Here is a 14,592-nt window from a genome sequence, read left to right on the forward strand (position 1 = left end):
GTGTGTGTGTGTGTGTGTGTGTGTGTGTGTGTGTGTGTGTGTGTGTGTGTGTGTGCGTGCATGCATGTGTGTGTGTGTGTGTGTGTGTGTGTGTGTTGGAGGGGGCAGTTAGAGGAGGGTTTGTGTACCTTGCAAATGTTTACATACTGATTGTATGAGCCAATGCTGCTCAGTTGCTGTGTACCCTTTCCCCTTTGTGTGTGTGTGTGTGCGTGTGTGTAAATGGTTGTGTGTGTGCGTGTGTGTAAATGGTTGTGTGTGTGTGCGTGTGTACTGTGTAAAAGGTTGTGTGTGTGTGTGTGTAAATGGTTGTGTATATGTGCATGTGTGTAAACGGTTGTATATGTGTGTGATCATATTATATATTTAATCCTTGAACTTGCTTATTGTGTTTATATTTGTGCCAGTTGATGTCTATTGCTGTATGTATTGAGTACTGTATGCTTTTATCTTTTTTGGACATTGTAGTGAACTTGTTGCAAATGTGTTTGTGTTGTGAAAGTGTGGACTTGGATATGCTTATGTGTCTGTTGTGAAAGTGTGTGTGTGTGTGTGTTGTGAAGGTGTGTGTTGTGGAGGTGTGTGTGTGTGTGTCCTGCCCCGGTAACCCTACTCCGTGTTGTTCCCTGCTCTCTCCCACAGTGCGGCAGTATGCTGACATCTGTCTGTTTAGCACCGCACAGTACAAGTGCCCCGTGGCACAGGTGGAGGCCGAGTGAGTACCCCTCCGTCTACACCTGCACTCCTCCACTCCACTCCTCCCTCATCCATCCATCCATCTGTCCTCTCTACCTCTCTCTCTGACCTCACCTGTCCCTCACTGTCTTCCATATCCTCACTGACTCTGCATAATCAATCCCTTCTCTCCACATGACACGGGTCTGTACTGCTTTATCCTTCTCTCTCTCACTCGTTCTCTCCATCCTCACACCTCACTCATCCCTCATTCTTTCAAATCCAGTCTCTTTCACTCCCTCCGTTTACTCTTCCCCTGTGAGAGATGAGAGTTCCCCTGAGTGATTGCACCCCCCCCCCCCCCATCTCCAACTCTCCAAAAGCCTCACAGAAAGCTTCAGGAGTGAGTGTGGAACAGCTCTGTGAGGGTCTTAGCTCCATATCGGCCAGATGAGGCACATGTCTCTGTCGGTTTCCATTTCGAGTTGGTTCCCTCAGAGCTTCTCAGTCTGATGCCACTGAAGGGCAGACTGTCAGCTCTTTGTTCCTCGGCTCCTAGAAGCCCGTCGGTTCTCTTCCGACAGCACCCTGGCAGGTTGGCTGTTCCTCCACTTAGATGCCAGCCTGTTCTCTGCTAGCCAATCCTGTGCTGTTATGAGTTCTCCATTTTTTGCCACTTTCTTTTTAGCATCATTTGTTTTGGGGGAGTACCGTGATATCATGTTTTGCTGTTGCGTTTCTGGGTCTGGTATTGGCTAGTGGTAATACAATCATCACTCTCCCCCTGCTGCGCTCCCATTGGTCTGTAGTGTCCCCTTTATGATGTAACATGGCTACATGAGGCTCATTCCTGAGCGAGGGGGGCCTTGCTTTCCTTGTGTGATGCCACAAAGGTATTCTACCTCACTGCTCTCCCATTGGCTGGGAGCTCCAGCGCTGGCCCCGCTCTCCATTGTGACGTCACAATGTGGGTGTTCTCTCTCAGTGCTGCAGGTGACAGACGTGGTGCTGCACTCCTGTGACACCTACAACAAGTCTGTGAGCCGACAGTCCTGCCGGTGAGTATGGCCCAACACCAAGGCAAGGACCCGCGTCCCCAACTCCCCCCCCCACCCCAACATCAACCCTGATCTCCCTGCTCAACCTGAGGGGCCCCCTGCGCCCCTACTGATGGCTGCTTCTCTCCCAGTTTTGCCCTGTGGACCAACCACCCCCCAAGAAACTCCCCAAGCTTTTCACATTGCTCTCCTTCTCATTGTGAATGTGCCAGAGTATATGCCCCGCCCCTCACAGTTCCCCAAGTCCACCTTTATTCAGTAGTTTCCTTCCTGGGAGGGTTCTCCTACTTGTAAAGCCATTATAACACAATGTATCAAGACCAACATACTGAATGATTCTGATATGATATTACACTTTTACTCCATACTCGAGTTAGAATGTTCAACCTAAAGGTATTCAAATCTCACTCATTCCCTTAACACCATCCCAAACCCAGCATTGAAAGTGGATCTACATATCTGCAACCCTATTATTGAAACCCAACAGCTCTGCATCCAAGACTGCTTTCTTCTCCCATGTCTCCCCCTGATACAAATAACTGTTTATGAATGTTATGAATCATCCTGCCTGTCTGCCCATCTTGTGTTTGGTGTTCTCTGGACTCACCTCTCACTAAACGCGAGGCCTCGTAAAGCTACTCTTACAATATGGCCTCTGTTGCTCCTCACTGCTCTCTGGCTCTCTGCTCCTCTCATGGGCCTCTCCTGTGCCCAGAGATCCTCTCAGAATTCTTGGACACACACACACACACACACACACACACACACACACACACACACACACACACACACACACACACACACACACACACTGAATATACTGCCTCTTGACAAAAGACACATTCCTGTGATCTTGTCCTGTTTGTCCTCCATACTTCTTCCTGTCATCACAACCCCGCTCACACACAAGTGTCTCTCCCCTTAACTTTCCTCTCCTCTCAAGACACTCTCTTTCTATCCACATTCTTGCTATAATATTATTATTAATAATTACAAATTACAAATAATATATACAAAAAAATCTGTATTAAAATACATCTATAAAAAAGGTAAAATGATCCAAGTCTCTATTAAAAATGTAATTATTCATGATCAAATATTTATGCGAGGTGTCTGGCCATAAAAAGAGCAAGGTTCAGGTCTCCTTCACATGAGGCTGACCACTCAGTTCCAGACACCATCTGGAGGAAGAGTGTAGTGATCAGATTAGCTCCTCCGCGGCTAGGTGCAGGTGAGGGCCAGAGAGTGCCCCGTCCAGAAGAGGCTGAGCGACCCCGTCAGCAGCCTGGACAGACGCCGCGCCAAGCAGACTTTGGAGGTCACTGTTCGGACCTCACGGGTCAGGGCGGTATTTTCCATAAACCAGCGATTCTTTCTGTCCCTCCCCTGTGACGGATTTGTTCGGTGTATTATTTATGAATGTCTGTGATGCATTATGATTAAAGAAAGGGCTGCTCTCGATTACTGTCTGGCTGGCACCCACGGCAGTAGCTTTCCCCTGTGGTGTCCGTGAGTTCTGAAGGAGGCTGCTGCCAGTTTCCGCTGCTAAATGGAGCTCAATGAGTCGGCCCTGCTGCGGCTCTCCCCCTCTGTTGCTGGAGCACAACAAAGAGTAGTCATTAGTATATTGCTCATGACCGAGGCTTGTTGCATTGCCAACGCAGTTGGGGGGAAGAAAGTTTTGTGATAACTCTCTCTCTCTTCTCTCTCTCTCTCTCTCTCTCTCTCTCTCTCTCTCTCTCTCTCTCTCTCTCTCTCTCTCTCTCTGTCTCTGACACACACACACACACACACACACTCACAGAGACAACAAACAAGTGCTTACAGACTGTGCCATGTGTTTTGCTCAGCTGACTCAGATGTGGGGTGCTTATGCAACCAGCCCAGGTGCAGAGTGAAAGTGAAAGGTGTGTTTTATTTCTCTCCTTCTTGCCCCCCCCCCTCTCTCCTCTCCTCCTTCTCTTTGCCCTTGCGCTTGCCCTGCCTCAGTGACCAGGTGTCCCCGAGCTCCACCTTCTGTAAAGTGTACACACTGACCCCCACACTGACCAATAACCGGGAGAAGAGAGGCCTGGCCCTGGACGGCAAGCTCAAGCACGAGGACACCAACCTGGCCTCCAGCACCATGTGAGTGCAGCTCCCCACAGCATCCCAGCATCCATCACGTGTGTGTCTGTGTCTGTGTGTCTGTGTGTCTGTGTGTCTGTGTCTGCGCGTGCGCGCCTAAATGTGTTAGAGGGACAGATATTTCCTTCTAGGGCCAGTTTCCCATATATGGATTAAGCTTAGTCCTGGGCTAAAATCTTTTCATTTCCATTGACATTTTCTGATAGTCTTGGACAAGGCTTAATCCATGCGCGATAATCAGGTCTTTAGTGTCTGAAAAAATGTCATTAGTACAATGTATTATGTGTGTTATATCTGGAAAAATCAATCAGTGCCTTCATCCTATTGGTTCTATTGAAATGCTAAAAGCTCTTGTACTGTGGTGTGTGATGTGGTATTCTCTTGGGTGGTGGTGAGGGCTCTTTCTGAGCTGCGTGGTAGAAGGCACTTTCCTCCGTGCTTCATTCCCAGGCTTAGAGTAGCGCTGCACTAGCAGGGAGCCTTCAGGTCCACTCTACTCGAGCCTGATTCCTTTGCAGATTAGCGCTCTCAGGGCTGGCAGGCCAAGATGGAGAGCTTGTTTTGAGAGGATTTAGCTGAGAGCTTCCAGCCGCAAGAGCTCCTTACCCAAAGGAAAGCCTTGTGTAAAGACTCGGAGAAAACGCAGTAGATACAGCGTTAATCCCCCACAGACCAGGACTCTCGGTTTCTCAGGCCTATCCGCCGCGGCGTTCACACACCTGCCACTGACGTGCCCCCCATCTGAATGTTGATCTGAGTAATGGGGGGGGGGGGGGGGGGTCCTCAGCCAACGTTTACGTACCCACTGGTTCACCTGTTTTTTGTTTCGTTTTTTTTTTTTTTTTTTTTTCCTCCCTCACATGGCCTCCAGATGAGAATTATGCAAAGAATTTGAGTGTGTGTGTGTGTCGGGGCCAGGCGTGCTTTCGCTACAGACTCGAACCAAAGATAGCAAAAATTCAGGCGCTGGAGCGAAAATGCCTTTTTGTCTCCAGAGTTTTTACTGTGACGTTTTTAATAGTCTTTAACTTTTTGCCTCAATAAGGTTTCAGATCAGATTGATTGAGTGAGAGAGTGGAATGAATCGCCTTCCACAATAGTCCGTCAGAAAATAGAGTCCAACTCCAAAGGAGTCCGTTTTTGTACAAAATAACGTGACGTTTGTAGAGAACGAAATCAGAGCGACAACACAAAACGCGTCCACGTCACCATTTATTTAGCCAAAGGAATTTATTTTTATTGTCCCTGAACTGAACCCTCTTTTTAGAGTTTGTGGTTCTTACGACTTTGATGTTGGTGTCTGCATATTTTTAGGTGCTTTGAGTCCAGACAGGTGTATTAAGTAGATATAGCGTCTTGTCTCATCCTTCAGATTTATTTTTAGGCTGCTGGAATTATGTCAAAGGCAGCGGAGCTTTCATCCGCGTTGGCCTCCACTTTACCTGTGATGAATTTACACCTGGATTGTTTCCCTAAAGATACATGCAGAGTTTGGAAAACCAACTCTCCACAATAGTATGTCACAAGCTGTGGGTAACAGTTGTGGGTTCAATTCCTGGCTTCCACCCTTGAGCCAGTGAAAGTCAAGTTGCTGCAGGGACACTGTAACAATGCCCTTGAAATATAATTTACATATGCAAGTGGCTTTGGAAAAAGCGTCTGCTAAATGAATAATAAAAAAAGGGAAATTAGTCAGGTTTGTCATCCAGGAGATGACCTTGTGGAACTAATGTTTATAACTAATGTGTCTAAACAGGCCCCTTTCCTTTTTTTTTTTACTGACTCTGATTCTTCCCAACGAGAGTGGATATGTGGAGAAGCACCATGCAGCTGAGTTTGCAAAGACTACACGAAGATTAAGCTCAGGCTGATTTTGAACAGGAGCCCTCATGAGTAACCGTCCAAGCCTCAGCGCTTCAGCAATTACTGTTGGGTTTTACAGGGCGTGGGATTATTTAATGTGGGATTAACACTGATTGCTGAGGTGTGCGTGTGTGTGCCATCTGTGTGCAGAGTGAAGGATGTGTCCAATAAGGAGGTCCTGGGCATCCTGGTGTCCTACAGAGTGAAGGTCAAGCTGGTGGTGTCTCGTGGAGGGTGAGTTTTGCACACACTCAGACACACATTAACTGACCATGACATTTGCACATGATCACACACAAGTGTACAACATGCACATGTATATCATTAACTCAAACCATTAAATATATCACACAAGTCAATGTACAGTATGAAAATGGACACACACACACACACACACACACACACACACACACACACACACACACACACACACACACACACACACACACACACTTATGCATACTTACGCATATAGAGCAAGCCATTCATTCTCTGTCTGTTTTTTCTTCATTTGCAGTGATGTATCAGTGGAACTGCCTTTTGTTCTGATGCACCCCAAACCCACAGACCAGCCCAACTCAAGGCCCCAGTCAGGTACTCCTAAACCCACACACACAAACACACACACACACACACACACACACACACACACACACACACACAGAAACAAACAAACAAACAAGCAAGCAAGCAAACGCACAAACACCTTAGTCACTCCCACCTATTCACTCTCTCATTCAATCACTTTCATGCAGATCAGTGCTGAGTGTTAGCACTAATTAGGTCAGAGCTAATCAAGGTTTAGATTTGCTGCTGTTTCTCAAGTTGTGTTCAAAGTGCACCAATGGCTCCCCTTCATGGTTATATCATTTTCCCCTACAGCTGTGCCTGAAACAGATGCACCTGTGGACACCAACTTGATTGAGTTTGAGACAAAGTAAGCAGATCTGTGTGTGTTGTATGTCTGAATGTCTTGCGTATGCAGTAGTCTTTAATTGATGAAATTATTATTTTGAATGTTTAGACATTTTGTATGAAATGTTTGAATATGTGTAGGCCGTATTGTATCATATTAATCAACCTTTTAAAGTAAATACTGATATTAAAACACTATGCAGATTGTTTATTGAGATTTGTATTGTTACTGTATTGTAGTATCACAATTTCCCCTCAGAATAGCGAGCTAATGCCAAAACACCCATCCTGTATTTGCGTTTGTATATGTGTATTAAGTTTGCTTCATGATGGCAAAAATCATAGTCACGGTTATTTTGGTAAATATTGAGATCAGTTATTTAACACAGTTACTCAATTTTTTTGAGTCAAGACTTTGCAAATGCCATCCATTGTTTAAACTCAAAAGAATTGTGTTCATCGGTACAGATATATTGTATTGTTCTGTTTCACACTTCCTGATGTGTTTTCTTTTTACTGCCACTCCCTGCCATCTCCCTGCAGTAATTTCTCTCAGGACGATGACTTTGTGTTTGAGGACTTTGCTCGCCTGCGGCTGAAGGGCATGAAGGACGACAAGGATGAAGACGACCACTTTTGCTAACGTCTCACCTGAGCCAACCCTCCAGCCCAGCCCAGCCCAGCCCAGCTCCTCACCCTGCTCCTCCAAGCCCCCTTACCTGAAACGTGTGGCCAGCCAAGGGGCAGAGGAGCTAGCCTGCTCCATAGCTACTCCCAGTCGGGGGCCCAATCAGAAAAAAAAACATGGAATGCTTGTCCTTCACCTTTTTGTTTTCCCCTCTACCTTAATCCTCCATCGTTGTCCTGTTTCGCTTTCTCCTTCTCTTTCAATATGTTTTCTCCTTGATCCATGTTCTTTCTTTCTGGCCATGTTTAATACTGCTGTTGAGCAGGTGTTTTGTCCCCGTTTGGTTAAACCAGATGATGCACAAGTGTAATCTGAGAGAGATTTGGCTGGTTTGGTTGGCTAGTGGAGGGGTCCATTGATTCAGGGTTAATGCATACGTGTTTTTGTTTTTAATTTTCTTCTATCATGTCCGACATTATAATATGAGACGGGCTTTATTACCAATGTAAGGACAAAAGTACCATCTAACTTGTGTACTGTATGCCTTGCACAAGTTATCAGCTGGGGATGAAGAACGTTTGTTCTTGTGGTTTGTCTCCCCCTTCCTCTAATAGAACATACCTGTCCATTATGTACCTTTAATACATAAGACACTGGCATTACAGTTCCGCGACCTCATACAGATATGTCAAATTAACCTATCTTACATATCTTTGTAAGTTCGTGTGATGGATGGGCTTATGTCATTTCCTGTGCACAGGTAGTGCACTTGTAACACACAGAAGAGTGTGGCCTTTTTTATGGGTAGAAAATATTAGATGGCTAAATATATAGGACCACAAAGAGATATTTTGTATCTTCTTTTTTTGTTTTCTTTGAGAAAGAGCATCTATTTGTAATGTACAATTGTAGAATGTGTGTATGCTGTCTCAAGTCTCTGGCATAATGGCACCACGAGGCTGACACATAAGATGGACACTGAGATGCCTAATTATTCAACACATATATACATACACACACAGACACTCTCATTCTCTCTCTCTTCTTTCTCTCTCTCTCTCTCTCACGCACACACACACACACACACACACACACACACACACACACACACACACACACACTACATGTACTGAACACACGGTCACTCATTCTCTTAAAAAAATCTGTCTAGTGCAGATTTGTCTTTGTTTTCTTTTTGGGGCTTGTTATTACTTTTTTTCCCAGTAGATATTAGTTGGAACTTTGATTACCAAAAGTCTTTTAATGGAGATCATTGCATTTGATTGAACATTTCAAAACTGATACCTGCCACCATATGGAAATATGCACCATAAACATGAACATACTGTACAGTACCTACACCCATGCAGTTAAAACACTGGTAGTTGAAACAGATACAAATATAATATATTAAAACGTGTGTAATTGTTACATAGTGATACACATCTTTATGGATCAGATTCTTGGCAATGACATTTTACTCTATGGAGTCCAGTCAATGATGGCATGATGGATGGAAATTGTAGTTGATAATTATTATGGCTAGTAAGCATTATACAAATAACAGCAATTTTCATATTTTTAATGCCCTTACCTGCAGCTATCAGTAGCATCTTGAAGACTAGTGGCCAAACGAAAAAAAAATAAAAAAACAAGGATAATATTTGACACCATTTTGGCAAGCCTCTTCACCTCGTCATCAATATTTATTATCAGAAATTGAGTTACTGAAACAATGATTTGAAACCAAGTATTTCATTTTTATACAACATATTGTCATTAGAATTGTGTTTTACATGTTTGAATTTAGTTGTCACTTGTAAGAATTCATGGCTTTCTCTCATTTGATATGGATGGCATGATTTTATGCATTTGCAGTTCTAGTCATTTTCAAAATGCCAATTAAGTTTTAATTTTTTTACAACAAAATATTGAATGCCACAGTGTTGGTACTTGATAGTGAGAATGGCTTCCTATTGAAATGACTAAGTACGCCATGACTTCCCACTTGCGACAATTGCATCCCAATATGTTAGAGTTGTGTCCCAAAAATTGCTTAGGGCAAATTTGAGGTTTTTGGGGTTTTAAGGTCATCAACCAGGAGCAAACATTCAATTTTCACATGTTCAATTGACTTTGAATACATAGGAAATGCTGGATTAAATTCCTGGTACTTGTTACATTAGTCACCCGTATCTTAAGAAAGTGTCACTTTGTAATTCCCTTTATTTTTAGGATTTCTTAAATGTCTTTAAGAAGACAGAAGTGGGGAAGTGCTCTGAAATTGGTATCTTACCTCCTAGCGCCCCCTAGTGTCTATGACCAGTAGCTAGTTGATTGTCTGTGCCTCAGCTCGACTGAAGAAGGAACCCAGAACTTTCTTTGATGCTGTACCATTTACCTCCCAGAAACCAGCAAAAATATAGATTATTTTACCTGCTCTTAAAAAGAATGTGTGGGACGTGGGAAAGGGGACATGAAAAGAGGAACTACTCCTGAAGTTACTACTTATTATTATTTTGCTGTCAACATGATATATACCAGAGATATTACAAAAGAAATGTTGCCATTATTTTTCTTTAATTGTTTTGTGTTGATTTATTAAGATTCTATTTTATTTTTTATTAAAGTGAAAAATAAAAAACTAACCTTAAATTCTCTGCTGTACTCCTCACATGCTGTACATATTATCATGGTCATTAAATATTGTATATGAGTTACTGTCTGACCTTTGTCGGTCTGTCGAGGTCTATTGTGTAAAACCCAGCTGCTGGAGGTCATAGTTTAGTCACCATTACAGGTGCCACACACACTGCAATGCATTCCATCCCCTCATGCCCTGGTTGCTAGACCCCATGTAGAAATAATACATTTGAAATCCCTGCATAAACACTGCTTAACATGAAGCGGGGAGACATTTCAAATGGCTGAAAAAACTATTAAAAGTATAAACCAACAAAGACGAATGCATTCAGTGTTTTGGTTCTTACTCAACTGAATGCTTTTGGAGAACTTCAACGATGTCTTCATCATAAATGGCACAAATGTACTCTTAAAGACTTTATTGTCTTATTATTGTAGTACCGGATCATTGAATGTGTATACGCTAATCTGTTCAATTGTACAACATTGCTGACTACACAAGTTATTAATTCGTAGTCGTGCCTGATTTGAGAAATTTGATGTGCATGGTTGTACATGGAACTGGTATAAAGCTATCTTCAGCACAAAAGGGTTAATGTATGACTTCCTGATGATGGAATTGTTAAAGACCTCTCTCAGCCCCCCTCTAAATGTCAAGATTATTTGCTTTTCAATCTAAATGATAATCCATTTCATCTGTCTGTTAACCAATCAACCGTAAAATCAAATTATATAATATTTATATTATGCATATATTCTCCCTGCAGCCTCCGTAGGTATATGAGAATCACAGTTATGTTTCCAGACCTAATGTCAGGTTTTTCAGTTCAATTTTCATTTGAAAAAAACTGCTTCAAGCTAATTCTTCTGTTATTACTCAAATTGATATTAAGGATATACAGACTACAATCTCGGCAACACATTTATTGAAATTATTTGAATCACATTGATAAAAAAAAAGAAAGAAAAAAAAGCAAAACAAGATAGCCTACTGTATAAGCAATATGTTATTTTAGGCAATGAATGACATGAAAATATACTGAATGAGTATGTTTTTAAAATTCATTAAAAAAATCTATGTTGCTTCTTTATTTTGTACTGCATTTTAGAAAATGTAAAAATAAGAAAAACAGTTAACATACAAAACGTTGTGCATCTCTTCATTCCAGTGTGTGTTGAGTTCCTGTTTATGGTTTTGTTATTTGGTGTACCATTTTCTGTTGTATTGAGACGTTCAGGTTACATGCAAACTTTGTAGATGTGTTGTTATTACAGCTTTATTAGTTTAGTGCTTTTTTTTTTATGTAGAACTAGTTGACCGGGACGGCCATGCAACGCAGGCGTTGTGAAACGCGTTTCTCTCCTGCCGTATTCGATTTGTTTGTCCTTGTATGCTATCCGTTTTTTTGCTACAGGCTACCATACAACGGAAGTACCTGTGACGTGAACGCTCGGAGTACTTTGTTTGTAAAAGGTAACATCAAAGATTGTCTAGGTAGCTTTATTAACCGTCTCTGGTAACATGTCCTCAAAACAAAATTGATGTTAAGAAAGCGAATCTTACCTTCAACAACTTTGCTTTGTTTTCCAGTCACGTCGGTTTTGGAACTAGGTTGTTCAGAGGCAAATAGTTAAACTCGCGAGCGAACGTTGACAGTAACTGTTTAGCAGCTAGTTAATTTCTTATGTTTGTGTTGGATCGACTGACACTCAACTACATATTCTAATGGCCAACGAGCGTCTTCGTGCTTTGGAGGATGTCGAGAAAGAGATTGCAATCATTCTTCATTGTGCCGGTGAGTTGTTAACCGTACTGCAAGCTAGTTTACCTAAACCTACAGATACTTCGTGGTCATCAATGTAAGTAATACTTAGCTGCTAACGGCTAACCCCACATTTTTGAAATACCCCTACCCGGAGGTAGCACTACTAAACCCAACTATGTTTTTCCTCATCTCTAAGATCTCCCATACATTAAATGGATTCTTGGCTGAAATATTTCACTGCTAAGATTATTTTAATTAACAGATATTGTTATACACACTAAAACCTGCTAGAAACACTGGATGCAAATATCTCGATGTATGAAACAAAGAGACTTATAAACATATACCTAATAACTTGACCAAAACAAACTTAAGTAGATATTTTAATGAAGGTTTTCCATTCCAATTTCAACCTGATTCAATTGGATCTGTTTCATATGAACTGAACAGTATACTGCCATATGAAATGCATCATTATTAAATGTATCATAAATATATCAGCACTTACCTCATGTATTCCATTTTGCACTAACAGTGCATTTGTCAACATTCTTTTCACCACTTCTGTCAATGTTCCGTTTTCTTTCATTTTGGACACCTCACACATTGGTATTGCTGGATTCAGCACAACCCCACCTTTCCAACAAGCCATCATGTGTTTCTATGATAATCCCTGGCTAAGCAACCACAAAGTAAATTAAAACATTCTGTATAAATGTTTTGTGCATGTTCGCCTATTTTAGGTATGTGTTTATAATTCTCTATTTATTTCATACATCAAGATATTTGCATCCAGTGTTTTCTAGCAGGTTAAACAACTTCCTGACAACAAACATGATAAATTCCAAAGCTCTCAGAGCTTGTGTGATTGATCTGCATTAGCCTACTTTGTATGCCTTAAGTCCCACACAGACAGGGTATATTTTAGTCCTTTTTTTGTTTGTTTTTGTGTGTATAACATCTGTTAATTTAACAATCTTAGCAGTAAAATATTTTTAGCCAAGAATCCATTTCATGCATGGGTGACCTTAGAGATGAGGAAGTTGGGTTTAGTTCTACCTTCTGTAGGGGTATCTCAAAAACTAAAGCCTTTTTGACCATTTGTCACTAGCCTAGTAAGGCTTTTGGGGTAGCATTAATTCATAATAAGGAAGGGGAGACCTGTATGAAGCTAAGGGTAACTTAAAGGTGACAGAATGGAAATCATTTTTGTCCTGGTTTTGATGATTTAGGAGAGGTTGTGCATAAGCAAAGAACCATCATGAACATGAGGCATGGTTATGCCCTCCTTCATATGAAAATCTTGAACTTGAAGCGACTAAAAAATGGTCCAATTAGAACTAAGCCTACTTGTGATGTCAAATATCGCCAAGCCATTGAAGTTCAAGTTTGGGGTTGCCATTTTTGGGGGCACCATTTAGTCGAATGGACCATTTCAACACCCAGCCCAAATAAAAGGTTTTAATTGGGCTTGTAAAATTGCAATTGAGTTTATTTTTTATAAATAAAAGTTGAATATACACTATTACATTAGAGAACACGGTACAATACTCAATTCATCCATTCTATGTCCTCTTTAATAAACAACATAAGGAATTGGAAACCAGATGTAGTTTGGGTTAAGGCACAAAGATGCTTTATGCTTCAAAGTTGTCTAGCAATGCCATTCTTACTTGACAACTAAAGTTTACAATTCATCTCACACAGGAACTATTGTTGTGGAATTGTCAAAGGACAAGCACAATGCCAGCCTCATCGATCGGCAGCTCAGTCAATTCATAGCCTCAGTCAACAGAGTGGAGAACGAGCTGAGCTCTCAAATTCGCTACCTCACACAGGTAAAAGCATAACTGTTTCTGCCTATTCATTTTGACAGTGTGTGAATATGGTATTTTGAAATAGGCTATGGTGACAATATTCAAGCGCTGAATCGATGATTATGTGGGACATGTATTTATAGAAGGTCAATATCAACAACAGCCCAATTGTGATTAATACACCTGGCCAAGAAAAATGAAACTGTGGGCAGGTCCCGACTGCACTGATGCCCGCCTCAAGTGTCCTACCACAGTTCCAACCTGATATGCATAACTTCTCAGACAGATAAACGCATAAAATGCATCTTCTGCTGATGTATTTGTATTTCACATAACTATTGCTTATTACAGATGTTGCACATTAAACATGTAATTCAATCAAGTAAACGTTAACAATAAACGTTGTGATTTAAACTTGCCCCTACTCACTCAACTATTCTGGGCAGACCAGTGCATCAACAATACACCATTTTAAAACTCCAAAAAAACTGAACATTTAAAGAGGGATAACTTGAGCTTTACACTCCCCACCGACACGGCTCAGGGACCTCGAACAATAGGGATTAGGGCCCTACAGTATATTGAAAATGTTCCCCTTTAATGTCCTGTTTTAATGTTCCAACTTCTTCAATCAATACCACAATGGAGTACATGATTTATTTCTAACAAATGAGTTGTTGCCTTTCCCTGCTATTAAATGAATTAATTCATGCTTTTGTGCAACACGTCCTGTGTCTCAGGTCGCTACTGGTCAACCACACGAGGGCTCAACGTACTCTGCCCGCAAGGACTGCCAGATGGCGCTCAATAGAGCAGAGTACACGCGGATGAAGCTTGGGGAACTGGCCCGTACATGTGAGATCATGTTGGACCCACAGACCTGATCTTTCCTCTTTGATTGTTAGTAGTTATTGTCTTTGTGTTGTCAAGTAGGAGTAAAGGTATGATTTTGTTATAAATGGAGTCTAGTTTTCGTGATTTCATCCCTTGGATGCTGCCTAAGTGTTCTTGTACAGGTTCTTTGAACCCTCAGTTAGGCCTTTTCCAGAGAACCGACCCTGTTCTGGTTTATGCTTTAGATGTTGAACTGCTCAGATCAT

General features: G+C 41.7%; 2 protein-coding genes across 2 annotated transcripts in view; both read left to right on the forward strand.

The window, feature by feature from the left end:
* Window positions 1-9,991, forward strand: part of arrb2b (arrestin, beta 2b) — a 46,165-nt gene extending 36,174 nt beyond the window's left edge. The window contains exons 10-15 of the mRNA XM_062516488.1: window positions 643-715; window positions 3,723-3,860; window positions 5,874-5,957; window positions 6,241-6,317; window positions 6,606-6,660; window positions 7,182-9,991. Of these exons, the coding sequence (XP_062372472.1) occupies window positions 643-715; window positions 3,723-3,860; window positions 5,874-5,957; window positions 6,241-6,317; window positions 6,606-6,660; window positions 7,182-7,281 (527 nt within the window). The 3' untranslated portion in view covers window positions 7,282-9,991. The remainder of the gene's footprint in view (window positions 1-642; window positions 716-3,722; window positions 3,861-5,873; window positions 5,958-6,240; window positions 6,318-6,605; window positions 6,661-7,181) is intronic.
* A 1,328-nt stretch (window positions 9,992-11,319) lies between these two features.
* On the forward strand, window positions 11,320-14,451 carry med11 (mediator complex subunit 11). Its single transcript, XM_062515862.1, has 3 exons — window positions 11,320-11,705; window positions 13,383-13,513; window positions 14,233-14,451. The coding sequence occupies exons 1-3, from the start codon at window positions 11,636-11,638 to the stop codon at window positions 14,374-14,376; spliced, it is 345 nt and encodes a 114-aa protein (XP_062371846.1). The 5' UTR covers window positions 11,320-11,635; the 3' UTR covers window positions 14,377-14,451.
* The last annotated feature ends 141 nt before the right edge of the window (window positions 14,452-14,592 follow it).

The sequence above is a fragment of the Sardina pilchardus genome, chromosome 16, assembly GCF_963854185.1.
Source record: "Sardina pilchardus chromosome 16, fSarPil1.1, whole genome shotgun sequence".
In the NCBI taxonomy this organism is placed as follows: domain Eukaryota; kingdom Metazoa; phylum Chordata; class Actinopteri; order Clupeiformes; family Clupeidae; genus Sardina; species Sardina pilchardus.